Source organism: Bufo bufo, chromosome 5 (assembly GCF_905171765.1).
Source record: "Bufo bufo chromosome 5, aBufBuf1.1, whole genome shotgun sequence".
In the NCBI taxonomy this organism is placed as follows: domain Eukaryota; kingdom Metazoa; phylum Chordata; class Amphibia; order Anura; family Bufonidae; genus Bufo; species Bufo bufo.
In genome coordinates, this window is record NC_053393.1 from 165,783,684 (window position 1) to 165,802,500 (window position 18,817).

Sequence of the window (18,817 nt, forward strand, 5' to 3'; positions counted from 1 at the left end):
GTCTTGGAGAACCCCTTTCTTTCCTCATAACTCTGCATTGTTTGCTCTGTATTCTAAGAACTCTTGGTATACATATAACTCACAATTGGTTTTGATTCCTGGAAATCTATGAACACATTGATAACGTGATGTTGCCTCTGTCAATAGGATGTGTTCCTACACAGTCTCACACTGCATTGATTGGATCAAGCCAGACTGTGTAGGGACATACCCCATTCACAAGGGAATTGGTAACCTTTCCAGAAGAAATTACAGTTTAGCAACACAAACGTATTAGAAAAAGCTCCAGAATTATTTCAATAGGAATACAAGTTTTTACTAAAACATACTTTTCAGGAGCTCTGCTAGGGCTTTGAGAAAAGTACTTAACAGTTCAGCACAAGTGGAGCTCAGGCAGCAGAGTCAGGAGGCGGGAGGGGCTGGTTTAACCTCCTCATATCTCGAGCTGGGTAGCAGATAGAGATATTGGCCTGGTCTTGTTATAACACCGACAGTCTAAGCTTTAAAACATGAAGAATTACAGCAGAATTACTACTAAATAACATCTATATCTCCCAATGCAGTTACATACATTGTCAGCTTTCTAGCAAGACCAGGCCCATGTATCTAGCTGCTACCTAAGATATGAAGAGTTAAGGCAACTCTTTCCCCTTTAGCTGTCTGTGTTCTAACCCAGTTTGAAAGAGGAGCGGGGGTCATCAAGAGTTGTACGAGCAAATGACCGAGCTCTCATCAACCAGCACCCAACATGGCACTCGGCCAAGGCCCATATAATACAGAGAGGTGATGGTAGCAAGGCATCTTACCGTAGTGATGTCTTCAATGGAGCTGCGTTTTCTGTTCCAAAACTAAGGGTACTTTTACACTACCGTTATTCTTTTCCGGTATTGAGATCTGGTCTCAATACTGGAAAAAAAAAAACGCATCCGTTTTGTCCTAATGCATTCTGAATAGAAAGTAATCTGTTCAGTATGCATCAGGATGTCTTCCATTCGTCCCTTGTACGGTATTTGACCGGACAAAATCCCGGAACACTACCGCACTCGCCGGATTTCTATTGAAATGTATTAATGCCAGATCCTGTACCAAGTGTTCTGGAAATTGCTGGACCCGGGTTTCCGATCTGTGCATGCGCAGTTCTTTCTAGCTTTGGAAAAATTAAATACGGATCCGTTATTCCGGATGATACTGGAAAGACGGATCCGGTATTTCAATGAATAAGTCTAACGGATCCAGAAAAAAAAGATATCCGTTTGCATACGGATTTCCGGATCCGGCAGGCAGCTCCGGCAACGGAAACGCTTTGCGAGTGCAAAGCGTTTTAATGCGTTTTGCATGCGCGTGAGAAAAATCGGCATGTTTGGTACCCAGACCCGAACCAGGACATCTTCACAGAAGTTCGGGTTTGGGTTAGGTGTTCTGTAGATTTTATTATTTTCCCTTATAACATGGTTATAAGGGAAAATAGTAGCATTCTTAATACAGAATGCTTAGTAAAATGTCCATTGAGGGGTTAAAAATAATAAACAAATTTAACTGACCCCATCCACTTCGTCGCTTAGCGGATCTCCTCTTCTTTCTTCAGTACCTAGGTAAAGGACCTTTGATTACGTCACTGCGCTCATCACATGGTCCATCACCATGGTGATGGACCATGTGATGAGCGCAGTGACGTCATCAAAGGTCCTTCACCCAGGTCCTTGAAGAAAGAAGAGGAGATCCGCTACGCATTTTACTAAGCATTATGTATTAAGAATGCTATTATTTGCTATAATGGAAAATAATAATGATCGGGTCCCCATCCCGATCTTCACCTACCAACCATGCGTGAAAATCTCACCACATCCGCACTTGCTTGCGTATGCTTGCGATTTTCACACAGCCCCATTTACTTCTATGGGGCCTGCGTTGCGTGAAAAATGCACAATATAGAGCATGCTGCAATTTTCACGCAACGCACAAGTGATGCTTGAAAATCACTGCTCATGTGCACAGCCCCATAGAAATTAATGGGTCCGGATTCAGTGCCGGTGCAATGTGTTCACCTCACGCATTGCACTCGCGCAGAAAACTCGCCCGTGTGAAAGAGGCCTTAGTGTTTTCTACACTTCTAGCCCCTCCTCAAGGTTAGTACACATGTACAGTTACTGTACCTCATACTGCAGAAGTGCTGCCAGGTATAGACATCACTAAGCAGTTACATAAAGTTAAAGGCAAAAACAAATTAAAACCCTCTCTTTACAGGGCTGCAGTGCATGATCTGACAGAGAGAAAAAATATTTTAAAAAATAAATGCGGCATCATGATAATTTTAGTGACCCACATAATAAAATGATCATGTTATTTATACCGCAAATTGAATGCCGTAAAAATAGATCCCACAAAATAATGTTAAAACTGCCAACCTGGCAGACCTGACAGATTAACCATGGATCTGTGGATATATTCCCAGTTTCAACCCTTAAAACAGCACTGTAAACAATATAAAAAAAGTTTTAGTTTTGTGGTGGCTTATTACACAATCAAGGTGTAGTTGCAGGCAGTGATGCCGCCTAATGCATATTATCACATAACTGAAATTAGATTTTCTTGTGTAAGATAATGGTGGATATTTATGAAAAGTGTCTAGAAGAAAAATGTCTTTGTTGCCTATAGCATCGAGGAGCACTGTAAGAGACAAAAAACTGTGATGTAACTGATCTCCCCCAATGGTGGTTCTTTGTCTTTATTTCAGAGAACATTGCGAAGCTTGGTGATTATACACTGAAACTTCAAGTTGTTTTAAATGAAAGTAATGCTGACAAATATGGGGAAAAACCTCTGCCTTCCAAAAACATTTTGTTTAAGATTGTGGGTAAGTGTCTGTGGCTCCTGTGCATCTGTAGCTTTCTGTGTTGGTGTATCCATTCTGATTAAAACAATTGCTAAAGATTGGTCCCACAGTGTGTATTTTTCTTTTCTTTCATAAGTGTTTTTATATTTTTATTTAAGGTTCTAAGGCTATGGAAACCACTCACATAGATCAAATACATTTTTATGGTAAACCTTTCTTAAATTTAGGTAACCACAAGTTTCAGTCTGAAGTCTCCATTTTCATTAAATTTCAGAGGCCAGGATGCTGCTGTCTTCACTAGCTCTCATATGGATGTAGCCAGTGTTATCTTGAAAGGCTTAAAGCGTTAGCAAAACAAAGTCACATTACAGAATACAAAAAATCGAGTTAAAGTGACCATCCCAGACGTGCCTGGAGTTAAAGGGGTTGTCCGGGTTCAGATCTGAACCCGGACATACCCATATTTTCACCCAGCAGTGTATTCGGTGACGTCACCAGCTCTGATGGGCCGGCTTGAAAGATGGAACTGAGCATGTGCAGCCTTCCAAATGAGCCGGTCAAAGAAATAAGAAATTAAGTGGCACGATACAGATAAATATTATTTAATAACCCAGTAGCTATATAAAATTTTTAATTACAGCCAATTACAAAAGTATTCAGATGCAGGTGCTGGTTTGAAAACTGTAGAATATTTTTCGTGGGACAACCCCCTTAAGTGATTAAGCTCTCATATATCTACATAGATGGAAAAATAAAAAAGTTATAGCTCTTGGAAGGCGATGAAAAAGGGAAGGAAAACGCTTGGTCAGTAAGTCTGAAAACAGGCCGGTCACTAAGGGGTTAATCTACTGCTGATCTGTTCCATTTATGGCTGGTGGCCTGATGAGTGGGTGGGACTTATTCTTTTTGGCCTGCTGCAGCCTTACACAGGACAAGTAGGAGGAATAGAGGAAATGCTGAGCTACTTTTTGTCCATGTTCTGTGTTCAGTTTTCCATCAGAGGAGTCCTGTCACCTCTCCTGACAGCCTGTTTTAGTGCCTGCTTGGATTCGCCATTCAATAACAATTGTGGAGCATCTTTTCTTATAACTTATGTTGTGTTGTTCCTGTATTATTCCTATTAGAAGAGAATAAAGGTACAAATGGGTATGACCCCTTGGGGGTATGTCCCTGGACAGTCTGACAGTGGCAGGAATAATAGAGAAATGGCACAAACAAAAGTATAAATGTTCCAAAATTGTCATTTCATTCGGAACACATTTATTTTCTAAACCAGACATGTTAGGAGTGGTGGCAGGTCTTCATTAAAGGGTATTACAATTATATTAGGTTATCCCCTATTTATAGCTGTAGCACCCCCATTAATCACAAAAACTAGGGCCCTGTACCACATGGAGACCCCCGAAATGGAACAGCCTCTACATTCATTTTGTGGGGCTTCACGAGGTACTTCCTAAAACTTAACTTTTAATTAATTTATCATAAAATATATCCAGTAAATCAGGTCCCTACAGGACCAATATAGCCGTACTACAGCAATTAAATCGGAGAGCTATCACACAAGGACGGCTAGCTATTAGAGAAGACGGGTAGCGCAGACTGAACAGCACATCAGAGATACCTATGCCTGCCCCTATGCTTACCCTAGAAAAATCTGCTCAGCCCAGAGATACACCTTGATGGTAGGAGTACTCTGTCCACGTGCCTCGGCTAACCTCTTATGCAGCCCTATAACTTATCTGATACAATATACACAATCCCTTATCTGATACAATATACAAAGTCCCGACGCTTTTCCCCTGTAATAAACAAGGTTCGTCAGGGGACGGATGGTATCAGTCTAATAATGGGATACCAAAGTGTCCAAAAATACAAGAGATAGGTAACATAAACTGGAGCGCCCCAAACCTGCAGTGGTAAAGAGACTGGTTGGTCTCTGTTACAGATACACAATATGATACTCAATTAATTCAGAAATAATGCAGTTAACTTATCTGATAACGGTAGATGTGAACATCATCCTCTCAAGACCAGCATGCATGCTTAGAGGGCTCCAGGGGGCCAAAGATGTAGCTCCATTTGTTTAAGGGAATGTACTCCGTTTTAAATGTAGGATCTTGGGCAGACTAACGCCCCATAGGTGGATTCAGACTAGCAAACTGCCCATCCAGGTCACGTGACCCTTGTATGTGCAGCTATTGGGCAAGTCATCCCCCGGGCTCCTCCCCCTGTTCTCGCCCCCTAAACCCCCAGTGAGTTCACTGGGAGGGAAGAGTAATAAGGGTGTGCTCCACACCATATCCACGTGGAGCGCCTCCGCACATGCGGCAGACTAAACAGTCCATTGAAAAAGCGACGCGCTGGATCGCATATTGCACAATGAGATCCCGCGATATCTCGCTGGAGATACAGACAAATTGCGATCACATGGTATGCTCATGTGATCGCATCCAAGATGGTCGTGCGTTTCACCCTTATTAGGTGTGGAACGCAAGGTCCATAATGACCAGTGAGGACATGGCGTGAGCGGAGGAATATGTGAAAATTAACCCCATCAGCACCACATCCTCTAGTGATCACAGAAAGAGACCAATTGTGGGGGGGTCCTATATCTCTCAATTATACAAACGGGGGTAACGTAAAACAAAAGGTTCATAAGCCAAAACCCTCAGAATACATAGAGAGGGGACAGCATGCCAAATATAGCTGACTATATGGACCGCATCATATCACAGGGCATAAAACTAGTACACATATGCTCTGTAACAGACGCGGATCTACTATACAGGGGGAGGTGTCGATAATTGTTTCCGTCTGACATGGGAGGTGGAGCACTAAACGCAGAAAGGAGACTGACCATATGTATGGGATAACACGGGGGATTCAAATAAAGCAGGAAAAAGTGAGTGTCTCATTAATTCTATGATCCCAGTCACCCTTTCTAGGAGAAGGACTCACCAGTTCCAATGCTGAGAATGTCAGTGAGTTCAAATCCCCACCATGACATTCCCAGATATGGTTAGCTACCAGAGTGTTATTATTTTTCTTGATGTCATTTATATGTTCTAAGACGCATCGGCGAAATTCCCTGAATGTCTTCCCAACGTAGTCCAGGGGGCAAGTGCACTGACAGAGGTACACAACCCCCTTGCTCCTGCAGTTCACAAAGTCCCTTACATCATACTTTTTATTTGTAACTGAGCAAGTGTTGAATTTCGTATTTCTCAAAAAGCGGCAGGCAGTGCATGTCCCACAAAGCTGCATCTTTGGCCCCCTGGAGCCCTCCAACCATGCATGCTTGTCTGTGAGAGGATGATGTTTACGTCTACCATTATCAGATAAGTTAACTGCATTATTTCTGAATTAATTGAGTATCATATTGTGTATCTGTAACAGAGACCAACCACTGTCTCTTTACCCCATCACAGACCACTGCAGGTTTGGGGCGCTCCAGTTTTTGTTACCTATCTCTTGTATTTTTGGACACTTTGGTATCCCATTATTAGACTGATACCATCCGTCCCCTGACAAACCTTGTTTATTACAGATGGAAACGCGTCGGGACTTTATATATTGTATCAGATAAGTGATTGTGTATATTGTATCAGATAAGTTATAGGGCTGCATAAGGACAGGTTAGCCGAGGCACGTGGACAGAATACTCCTACCATCAAGTGCTGTTCCGTCTGCGCTACCCGTCTTCTCTAATAGCTAGCCGTCCTTGTGTGATAGCTCTCCGATTTAATTGCTGTACTACGGCTATATTGGTCCTGTAGGGACCTGATTTACTGGATATATTTTATGATAAATTGATTAAAAGTTAAGTTTTAGGAAGTTGCCCTCAGTGATATTTCTTTTATAGCAACTGTCTGTAAGATATTATTTTCAGTGATTTTGTTGCTTCACGAGGTACACAACCCCTTTCAAAGGATAGGGGATAACTTAAAGGGGTATTTTGGTTGTTCTGGGGTACAATGCTTGGCTACCTCCAGAATTCCCATAGAAATGAATGGAGTGGGCATGCCCGATATTTCGCTCCATTCATTTGAGGGGGGCTGCAGGGTGTACTGGGCCCCCATTCTTGTGATTGGTGGGTCCCAGCGGTAGACCCCCACCGATTTGATGGTTATCCCCTGTCCTGTGGATAGGAGATAACTTCTAACAACAGGAATACCCCTTTAATATAGCCAGAATACCCCTTTAACATGCAATGGACCTTGAAAGTTCTGCTTTGCCCAGATTATACCATTTTCTTTCTTTATTTTTATTTTTAAGAGGGCAAACCATTTAAATTTGTTGTTGGATCCCTGGATCAAGTTCAAGTTGGAATACCATTCAATATACCGTTAAATGTTCAGGATGAATTTGGCCATTCTACATTGCTTTCGGCAGACAGTAAGCCAGTTTTGGAGGGAAGGTACAGTGGTTACTTAGATATCTGAATGTGTTATTATGTTGTGTCCTAACCCCATGCAAACATTGTTAATATGTAGATCAGAATAGCCTTAACAAGCATCTGTCAGCATGATCAACCCTTATAAACCAGGCATATTGCTCCTGTGCTTCTAGCACTATGGCCAGCCCCTTGGTGCTCCGAATAGATAATGTACATAAATATAAAAATTAATTTATCTCGGCAAAGCTGTACCTGAAATATATAGTGTAAAAAAGAATTTCTCCACTAGATAGGTGATAAATGTTAGGGCAGTGAAGGTTCTATTATTCAGAGCCCACCTGCCTAACGTTAATTACCTATCCAGATGGTAAATGTTTTAGGCTTGAGTACTCATTTAATTTGTTCACCTATTTCTTGCTTAGACTGCACAGCTGCTGGGTAAAAAAAATACTGATAGCAGCCATTGTCCATAGCTATTGATAACCATCACTTGACTTTATATTGACTATGGTCAATATGTTTCTGAATCCATATCCTTACAGATTAAGGGCTCATGCACACAAACGTATTTTCTTTCCTCGTCCGCTCCGTTTGTCCTGCGGACCGTATACGGAACCATTCATTTCAATGGGTCCGCAAAAAAACGGAAGTTACTCCGTGTGCATTCTGTTTCCGTATGTCCGTATTTCCGTTCCGCAAAAAAATAGAACATGCCCTATTATAGTCCGCATTACAGACAAGGATAGTACTGTTCTATTAGGGGCCAGCTGTTCCATTCCGCAAAATACGGAATGCACAAGGACATAATTTGCGGACTACAAAATACATATGGTCGTGTGCATGAGGCTTAAGGGTAACTACACATGATGCGGATTACGTGCAGTTTTTCTGGGTGGTTTTTAATGCAGAAAATCTGCAGAGTAATACAGTACAAGCAAAGTGAATGACCTTTACCAAATCTTATGTACACAGTGTATATGTATGTGGTGTGGCTTTTAACCTCTTAAGGACCAGGCTAATGTTTGGTTTTGTGTTTTTGTTTTTTCCTTTGTACCTTCCAAAAGCCATATCCTTTTACATGTTTCATTCACATAGCCATTTGATGACTTATTTTTTGCAATACACATTGTATTTTTTAATGGCACAGTTTAATTTACCATATCTTCTTGTATTGGAAAACAGGGGAAAAAAACTTTGTGGGGTGAAATAAAAAAAAATATAAAAAACACAATTTCACCAAAGTCATTTTAGTGTTGCTTGTATCCTTGCGGCTCTGCCACAACTTATAGAACATTTCCTATTCTTGTTTGTTTTGCCGACAAGAATAGCCATTTTTCCAATGGATCCAGCAAAAAGTGTGGGATCCATGCGGACAGCATCCATATTTTGTGGATCTGCGAATTGTGGACCACACAACGGATACGGTCATGTGAATGTAGCCTTAGTTGCATTGTACAATCACTCCTCATAACACAAACTTTGTCTTGTTTTTACTATTTGGTCTGTTTTGGAAATGTCTGCATTTTATGCATTAACCCCTTCAACCACCATGACATACCGTTATGGTGGTTGAGGTAATTTATGGAGTGGGCTGCTGCAGTGAGCCCGTTCCATACGTGGTGGTGGGTGGCGGTTGTATTATACAGCAAGCACCTGGCCACAATTGGGCGATCCCGCAGAACCTTGTAATTTACCTGTGAGATAAGGCAGAGGGATGCGGTTCCCTCATCCTTCCGATTGGAGCCCCTGCAGTAAAATCACGAGGCTCCAATCGATTACCATGGCAGCTTGTGAAGCCCTGGCTGCCATGGTAATCTCCCTGCTGCTGTGTGCACAAAGCACAGCGCAACAGGGAGCATGTAAAAATCCAATTCACCCTAATAGAGCTCTATTAGAGTGAATAGGATAGGGGATCAAAAGATCCCAGGTTCTAGCCCACTAAGGGAGCTAATGGTTTATAAATAAAAAGTTTAAAAAAGTTATTAAAAATATTAAAAGTTTAAATCGCCCCACTTTCCCTATTTTACATCTAAAAATATATTAACAATAAAAAAAATGTAAAAATCAGGTATCGTCGCATCCAAAAATGTCTGAGCTATTCAAATATATAACAAAAATTCCTGTGCAGAGAACACCGTAACGGGAAAAAAAAAATTACAACGCGATTCGCCATTTTTTGTCACCTTTCCTCCCTCCCATAAAAATTGAATAGCAGTGATCAAAAAGTCGTACGTACCACAATGGAAATATAAAAAAGGTATGGCTGTCAGAAAATGGTGATGCAAAGAAAATTTTGATTTTTAGATGTGTATTTTTATTGAGCCCCAGAATAAAAACTTCATATTTTTAGAGACCGCCCTTATGTCAAAACCCTAAAAACCTTGGCGGAATTGTGTTTTTTTTTAAATTTATCCACACAAAGATTTTTTTTCCCATTTTCCAATAACAGACATGGTAAATTGAATGGTGCCCTTAAAAAAAATACTATTTATTCCGCAAAAAATAAGCCCTCATGTGGTTATATGAACTGAAAAGTATAAAAAAAGTTATGGCTATTGGAATGTGGGGAAGAAAAAAAGAAATGCAAAACCAAAAATGGGCCCGTTACTTAAGGGTTTAAAAATTAACCCTTCAAATATTTCCTTTAAGTAGGACAATTGTTTTCTTTTGTTGCATCTAGTGGTCTAACGATTGAATATGAAGAGTTAAGCACAGCATCAGAATTATTTATTAAGGGAGTGATTGTTAGAGGACAAGTGAAGAGCTGCCAAGGCAAGGTAACAATACCTGTTCATTAATTGCCTGAAATGATTGTGGCTGTGCTGTCATACTTACTGTATTTTTCATTTGAATGTGATCATACGTTTATGTTTTTTTTTATTGTTTATTTATTTTTTATTTTTTTAATGTTACACCGTATAACATTTTATATGCATAAAAAGATCTGAAGGTCAGATTTCTCACATTTTAGATTACTTTCTCTCATGGATTTGTCTCAACAGAATTTTACATTAAATGTTACTTTGGCTGGTTTAAAAGAAGCCTGTCAGACTACGAAGATCAAGTTATTACCCGGTGCGTATGTCTCAGAATTTTTACCATACATTGTTTCCTTATATAAAATGTAAAAAAAAAAAGTCCCGCACTTTAAGAGCCACTTAAAATTTTTCTTACTTCAATCACTTTTAATGTGTCTGAACATTTCTGGAAATAGAAGCTCATAAGGACCTCCTTATTCACTCTAATCGCAGACGTTTATAGCATTTGAGTGGACAGCAGATCACAGTAGACTCTGGTGGATTTGTTCTATATTGTTATAGAAACAGAGTAATGATAATAATGGCAGCACTGGATCAGTCGGGTGACCGACACTGACTGTGCCTGACAGACCCCATTGACTGTGATAGGTTTTATCAGGTTTTCATAATGGCGGCCGACATTTTACTGGAAATTACAGTGCAACATGCTGCTCTATTGTTTCCAATTTTTGCGACGTAGGGCTACATTCACACGAACATATTTTGTTTCCGTGTCTGTTCCATTTTTTTTGCGGACAGGATGCAGACCTATTCATTTCAATGGGTCTGCAAAAAATGCAGACAGCACACAAAGTGCTATCCTCATCCGTATGTTCGTTCCATAGCCCCGCAAAAAAGATAGAACATGTCCTATTCTTGTCCGTTTTGCTGACAAGGATAGCCATTGTTACAATGGATCTGCAAAAAAAACGGATGCCATACGGAACATCATCTGTTTTTTTTTGCGGACCGCAAAACACATACGGTCGTGTGAATGTAGCCTTAATCTGTGATCAAGTCACCATTAGGCCAGTTTCACCCAAGTGTTAGTTGCATTTCCCAGAACAAACACTGCTCCTTTGACCAAACTCAAAACATCATATCGACTTATAATGTTGTGAATTTCTGCCTGACTACAGCGGACTCATAATAGAAAGATTCTATTATCCAAATGGCACAAATTTTTAACTACAGTAAAATGTAAGATGTGGCAAATTTACGAGGAACACGCACCTCTGAATACATGTGTCTCATCTTTGTGCTGGCTATGTAGCGGAGATCTGGTATACTTTTGTCATTTGTTACCATTTATGCATAAAAAGTGTATAAAAACATACTACTGCATGAATTCCATTTAAATGCAGGAGATAATGGCAAGTTCTCTTTTGTAGGGCCACCCAAACGACTTAAAGTGTTCCCAGATAATAATGATCTTATTATTGAAAATGGTTCACCTTTTCCATTCCAAATTGAAATCTTGGACGAAGTAGGCAATATTGTAACTCAGCCTAAGCTGATTGTTCATTGTAAGGTAAGTGTTAGAGATGACCGAATTTCATATTTTGAAATTCGTTCAAGCTTCGTTTACCGGTGAAAGGTGAATTGCGTTATGGATTCCGTTACCACGGACCATAACGCAATTCTATGACGGAATGCATAACGGAATGCCTTTAGAGGCATACAGTTATTCCTTCCGTTATAATAGAAGTTTATGGCCTGCAAAACGGATCTCTCCTGCATAACGGAAACGGGAGCATTAACATTTGGTGGTATGGGCAGCATAACCTTTTTGTCAGCTGTACTTACTATGCTTTTCGTGTTTTGCAACAAAATATGTACTGCACATTAAATTCCCTAACTTGTATAAAGTGGTTAATTTCTGGAGACTTTTTTGGCATATACACCAACTGTAAACCAAAAGCATGTTGTGAACAGAGCCTAAAATGTCTTAACCCCTTCTCGACATCTGTCGTACGTGCACACAAAAACAGGGCAAAAATAATATATTGATTGTGTGCAAAGCTCATATATACCACTACTCCAGAATCAGGGTCTTAAATTTTGAGTTTTATTTGTTGTTAACCTGCTGTGTTACAGAAAAAATAGATTAAAATAAAAAATTTGTTGAAAGTTTTTAAATTTCATCTCCACATTGGTTTGATTCCTGTGAAATACCTAAAGGGTTAACTAGTTTGGTAAATATAGTTTTAAATAATTTGATGGGTGCAGCTCTTAAAGGGGGTTCCATTGTATAGGCCTCTCCAAGCCACTTAAGGGCTAAATTGATGTGTAAAGAAAAATAGGTATTGGAAATTTCCTTGAAAATTTTTGAGATTGTTGCTAAACTCATAAACCTTCTCACATCCTAAAAAGTAAAAGGACGTTAACAAAATGATGCTAATCTAAACAGGCGTAGGTTAAATGTTGATTAATAACTTGTGTGAAATGGCTTAAGGCTCATGCACACGACCGTATGTATTTTGCGGCTCTCAAAACACAGATCCGCCATCAAAACGTATGACGTCCGTGTTTTCTTTTGGCAAATCCATTGTAACAATGCCTGTCCTTTTCTGCAAAACGGACTAAAATAGTACATGTGCTATTTTTTTGCGGAACTGAAATGCAGACAGGGAATGCACACGGAGTCCTTTTCCATTTTTTGCAGCCCCATTGAAATTAATAGTTCTGTATACGGGCCGCAAAAAGAAACGGAACGGACAAAGAATACATTCATGTGCATGAACCCTAACATCAAAATTTTGGGTCCATGGCTTGGAAATTCTCCAGATCTCAATCCCATGAGAACCTCTGGTCAATCCTCAAAAAGCAGGCGGACAAACTAAAACGCTGAAATTATGAGAATCTCCAAGCACTGTTTAGGCAAGAATGGGTTGCCATCAGTCAGGACTTGGGCCAGAAGCGGATATCCAGCAGGCTAGGGTGAATTACAGAAGTCTTAAATAAGAAGGATCAACACTGGAAATATTGAGTCTGCATACATTTGATGTATGTCAATAAAAGTAAAAAAATAAATAAAAATCTTCTAAAATGGATAGGTTTTATACTCAGTATACCATAGGAACATCTGGAAAGAAAAAAAAAACACTGAAGCAGTAAACTTTGTGAAAACCAAAATGTTTGTAAATTCTCAAAACTTTTGCCCTTGACTGTACTTGGATTAACAGTGAGTTTCCTGGTGACAGATGGCTTATCGTGCAACCTAAATCCTGCATAGATGCCAGATCCCCATTGGATCCCATTATGGCGGGGGAAGGCAACCCCCTGCACTACAGCTGTTGCAAAACTAACACTCCCAGCATGCATACTTGCTCTACTCTTCTCAGAGCTCCCAAAGAAGTGAATGGAGCATGCTGGGAACTGTAGTTTCACAACAGCTGGAGTGCCAAAGGTTGCTGACCCCTGCATTATAGTCAATGGGATCCGGCTATGCCGTATACGGTGAGGTGCGGCAGACTGTTCCTCTGCCGGAACAGAAGTGAAGCTAGGGTAAGATATTTTCCTCCAGTTTTTGTAAAATGTGTATATTCCATATACTGTTTTTTAGAGAAGCAGCATATGCTCCAATAAATGATCAGTCTTCACCAGTTTCTAGTTGTCTATGTTCCATAAGAAGTATTGCCCATGTAGGCATTTCACAGGCTTGGTTGCATGCATTGGTTTGCTTAAATGAGAATCCCGGTTACATCAAGTTATTCTCTATCCTGTGGGGGTCTGACTGCTGGGCCCCCCACTAATCCTGAGAACGGACGACCTCAGAAATGAATGAATTGGTAGGTTGAGCATGCATTCATCTCTATAGGACTGCAGGATACAGCTGAGTGCAAGTGCTTAGATGTTTCCAGCAGTTCCTTAGGAATGAATGGAGCATCAGTGTGCATGCTCTACCTGCTGCTCCATTTAAAAAATGGTCAGATCTCCACGGTCAGATCCCCACAATTTAATAGTTAGTCCCTATCCTGTGGATAAGGGATGATTTGATGTAACCAGAATTAACCCTTTAAGTTATTTGTTTTTAATTGTATGCCTTATCTTTTGATCACAGTTTATTGGGGCTCCGAACCTTCCTGTCTATCGGTTGGATTGCAGCACTACCGGCAGTGGTATTCTAACTGGGCCCCCTATTAAAATTCAAAATATAAAGAAAACACAGGAATTAAAAGCAAAAATTGAAATACCTGTAAGTATATTCAGATTATACAGTAATCCTAGTAATTCATGCTCCTGCTTCTTAGATCCACATGTTGTGACATAATATGTTTTAAAGCAGATACATCGCTTGAATGTGCTGCCCTGTTTATTGACCACAGATTTTAAGGACAGGTCTGCTTTCCCATTAGCCCAAAGACACAAAAGAATACTGTTATGTGGTTAATAGGGAGCAATCAAATAATTCTGCAAACTCATAGCTCCCCCGCCCTCCTCACAGGCTGACACACATAGGACAGAGGGAATATTTCCCTCATAAATACAGCAAACTTATAACTATATCAGTTTTCTATATTTTATCATTCCTGTTAGCCAAACAGCACAATATTTTTGTGCCATTTAATAGGAGTCAGGCCTGTCCCTGTGATGTGCTGCTTATACATTTTTATTTTTATTTTATTTTTTTACCATTTATTTTAGCCCCACTAGGAGATGTGGTCATGAGATCTTTTGATCAACTAATATATAGAAATATTCCTATATTGCAGTTTTTATGCCTGTGGGCAGCAGGGCTCTTTCACATGGTGTCAGCAGTAGTTCACACCGGGTATGGAAGTCTCAATACTTTGACTTCGGGTTCGGTTTCATACCAGGATTACCCAATTACCCTTTTTTCTTCACATCAGTTGCTAGAGAACATGGCACAAGGACAGAGCGGTACACTCTATGTTCTCATCAGTGGCCATACAGTGAAGGAGGGAGGGTGTTTCTCCTCACTGTGACACAGCTGGCCACTACCACTAATGAAAACACTGAGTGGCCTTATGGGGGTGTGTCAGGGAGGGAGTGAGTGGGCAGAATAGGAGTGCAGGCAACATATACACTTACTGATATATTCAAGAGGGTTCCACATTCCTCGCGGTGCTGGATGCTGTAGAATAAAGGACCTGTGATGGCGTCATCACCATGTAACCTGTAACATCCATATGTTAGTGGTCACATGGTGAGGACGTCATCACAGGTCCTTTACCCTACAGCATCCAGGAGAAGTCTTGCTACAGAAGGTTTTCACTTTAAAAAGTGTTTTTGGTAGCTTGGCCGCTTATGGGGGATGGATGCTATGGATCTGTGGCAACTATTAAACACAAGCGTTCAAAGCTGCCTGTGTGTAAACGCTGTGTGAAAAAGGCCTTATGTACATGGCATACCTTTGTTATGTCTTTAAAACGGCAATGACAACACATTGGCATCCGGCGATCAAATAAAGGCGATGCCGATGGGATGACTGTGGGAGCCCCTTACCTCTGTCCAACCACTTACATGCAGCTGTCAGTCGGACTGGTTAAATTATTGAGATTGGAGTTTCGTCTGAGTCATTTTAACAGAATATAAGTTACAGCTTACACATGCTGTGTCTTTTTTATTTCTCCTCCATACATTGACTGCTTTTCTGTTAAAGGGATTTGTCTCACGTCAGCAAATGGCATTTATCATGTAGATAAAGTTAATACAAGGCACTTACTAATGTATTGTGATTGGCCATATTTCCTCCATGCTGGCTTGATTCATTTTTCAGTCGCATTATACACTGCTTGTTTACATGGTTACAGACCACCCAGCAATCCAGCAGCAGTGGCCATATTTGCATACTATAGGAAAAGAAAAAGCTCTGTGGAGGCCAAGACTTTGGGAGTGCACATGCACTGAAGATCCTGTCTCAGCCACCTCGTATCTGCGCTGCTGCGGTGGCCGTAATCCCTTGATCCAAGCAGTGTATAATGTGATGGAAAAATGAATCAAGCCTGCAAAGAGGCAATATGGAGAATCACAATACATTACGAATAAGGATGAACGGACCTGTGGATGTTCGGGTTCGGCCGAATTTCGGGTCAAAGGTCGGGTTCGGAAACCCGAACTTGACCCGAACCCCATTGAAGTCAATGGGGACCCGAACTTTGGTCCACTAAAATGGCTGTAAAATAGTCATAGTAAGGGCTAGAGGGCTGCAAAAGGAAGCTGGTGGTGTGTGATAACGGGGCGAAATCTCGTAGCAGCTCTGGACCTAGCCAGTTTGATGCACATCTCTTGCCTGGCGCATGTGCTGAATTTGGTGGTGCAGAGGTTCCTGAAAAATTACCCTGATATGTCAGAGCTGCTACAGAAAGTGAGGGCCATCTGTGCGCGCTTTCGAAGTTCTCACCCTGCTGCTGCTCGCCTGTCTGCGCTGCAGAATAACTTCGGCCTTCCTGCTCACCGCCTCATATGCGACGTACACCTTGCACAGATTGTGCAAGCAGCAGCAGGCAATAGTGGAGTTTTAGCTGCAGCACGCACGGGTGAGTCGCTCTGCGGAACAGCACCACTTTACTTCCAACAAATTGTCCTCCACGCGGGACATGTGCCGTGTTGCGCTGTTTCGAGTACTCCACCAACATGGCCAGTGCTGATGACGCAGTCCTCAGCGTTACTATCCCACTTCTCTGTCTCCTTGAAAAAGCACTTTGGGCGATGATTGAAGAGGATGTGGCACAGGAGGAAGAGGAGGAGGAAGAGGGATAATTTCCATGGTTATCAGGCCAGGTACACAACTGTCCAGCCAGGACACAGTTCTGCAGGATAAGGAGGAGGAGGAGGATGATGACGATGAGGAACCGTGTTCACAGCAGGGTGGCACCTAAAGCAGCTTATGGACATCAATGGAGCGTGGCTGGTGGGATACAGAGGACACAGACGATACACCTCTCACAGAAGACAGGTTGTCGTTGCCTCTTGGCAGCCTGGCACACATGAGCGACTACATGCTGCAGTGCCTGCGCAGCGACTGCCGAGTTGCCCACATTCTAACCAGTGCGGATTATTGGGTGGCCACCCTGCTGGATCCCAGCTACAAGGACAACATGCTGTCCTTAATTCCGTCACTGGAGCGTAATCGGAAGATGCGCGAGTACAAGCACACGCTGGTAGACGGGCTGCTGATGGCATTTACACCTGACATCTGGGGCTCAGTGTAAGCACAAGGCGAAGTCGGAGGAGGAGGAAGAAGTCGCCAATGCAGCTGAGGCACTGCCAACACCTCAGAAGGCAGGGTTAGCATGGCCGAAATGTGGAAAAGCTTTGTCAGCACGCCACAACAACCAGCACCACCAGCTGATACGGAACTACTATTAACAGGAGGCAGCATTTCAGCAACATGGTGGAGCAGTATGTGTGCACACGCCTACACGTACTGACTGATGGGTCTGCCCCCCTCAATTTCTGGATCTCCAAATTGGGCACATGGCCTGAGCTTGCCCTTTACGCCATGGAGGTGCTGGCCTGCCCTGCAGCCAGTGTATTTTCTGAACGTGCGTTTAGCACGGCAGGAGGGGTAATCACCGACGAGCGCAGCCACCTGTCCACAGCCAACGTAGACAAGCTCACGTTCATTAAAATGAACCAGGCATGGATCCCACAGGACTTGTCCATACCTTGTGCAGAATAGACAAGTATATCGGCCGCACCCAGCCATTGTTATACTCTTTGCATTCTCTTTTCTATTTCCCAATGTTTTGGAGTCTTTCCAAATTTATATAAAAATAAATAAGGGGGGGGGGGGGAACTACAAAAACAGTGTTGGCTTCCTCCTCCACTGCCGCTTAAACGTACACCGCCACGTCCACCGCATCCTCAACCTCCTACTCCACTTTGACCTGGAGACGAAAGTCTTGCATGCAGGACTTTCGTCTCCACTCAAAAATCATGTTCGGAGCGGACACCGAATGGACCCCATTATAGTCTATGGAGTCTTTAGCTTCCGTTACGCGCAGTTAGGTCTCAGTTATCTGCAGAATCCGTCGTTTCCGTTCTCCTGCTCCTCAACGGAGCTGGAGAACGGAAAGGAGAAATGGTGATGTGAACGAGGCCTAAGGCATTCACTTGACAGTACGCCGTTTTTACATTTTAGAATTTTAAAAGATAAAGTGCTACTTTTAATTTTGTGTCATGTTCTCTTTGTTATAGAGTTGCAAGAATGTAAAACATGTGGAAAAATGTATTAAACTGCAGCCAAGTAGAAATATTGCTAAACTCCAGATACTTAAAGTGGAGGGTCAAAAAGCTATTCACATTAAACACCAGGATGAGATCAAGTGGATGGCAGGAGACATCATGCAAAATATTATTTTTCAAGTTTTTGATGAGGGGGATAGAGAAATCATTATCACTTCAGAACGTGCAGAAAAAGTCAAGGTTGGTGTTTTTTTGTTTTAATTCACTTATTAAATTTTTGGGGGTTATTTCTTACTTTTCTTTGAGTTTCTGCATATATCTGTCCTTAGCCCACAGTGAGAGTCTGAGTTTTCTTTATTTTCTTCTGTGTGTGTGTTTGGCTTGCCTTCTGTCCAGCCCTGGTTTAGCTTGACTTTTACTGATAATACATAAAGGGGTTGACCAGTTTCTGATATTGGTGAACTATCCTCAGGATAGGTCTAAATATCAGATCGGCAGGGGTCCGACTCCCAGCAACCCCACCAATCAGCTTTTTTAAGACAATGCAGCGCTCCCATGAGAAGTTTATGAATTAAAGGTACATCTGGGTATTAGCACACTCTGATGTTGTCCAATCTCTTATGGCAGTGTAAGACT

At 41.6% G+C, this 18,817-nt stretch overlaps 1 protein-coding gene across 1 annotated transcript in view; it reads left to right on the plus strand.

The window, feature by feature from the left end:
• The window catches only part of SMCHD1 (structural maintenance of chromosomes flexible hinge domain containing 1), a 383,867-nt gene that overhangs the window by 203,680 nt on the left and 161,370 nt on the right, over positions 1-18,817 (plus strand). The window contains 7 exon segments of the mRNA XM_040432517.1: positions 2,735-2,854; positions 7,109-7,250; positions 9,910-10,006; positions 10,232-10,304; positions 11,419-11,558; positions 14,091-14,225; positions 18,194-18,421. Of these exon segments, the coding sequence (XP_040288451.1) occupies positions 2,735-2,854; positions 7,109-7,250; positions 9,910-10,006; positions 10,232-10,304; positions 11,419-11,558; positions 14,091-14,225; positions 18,194-18,421 (935 nt within the window).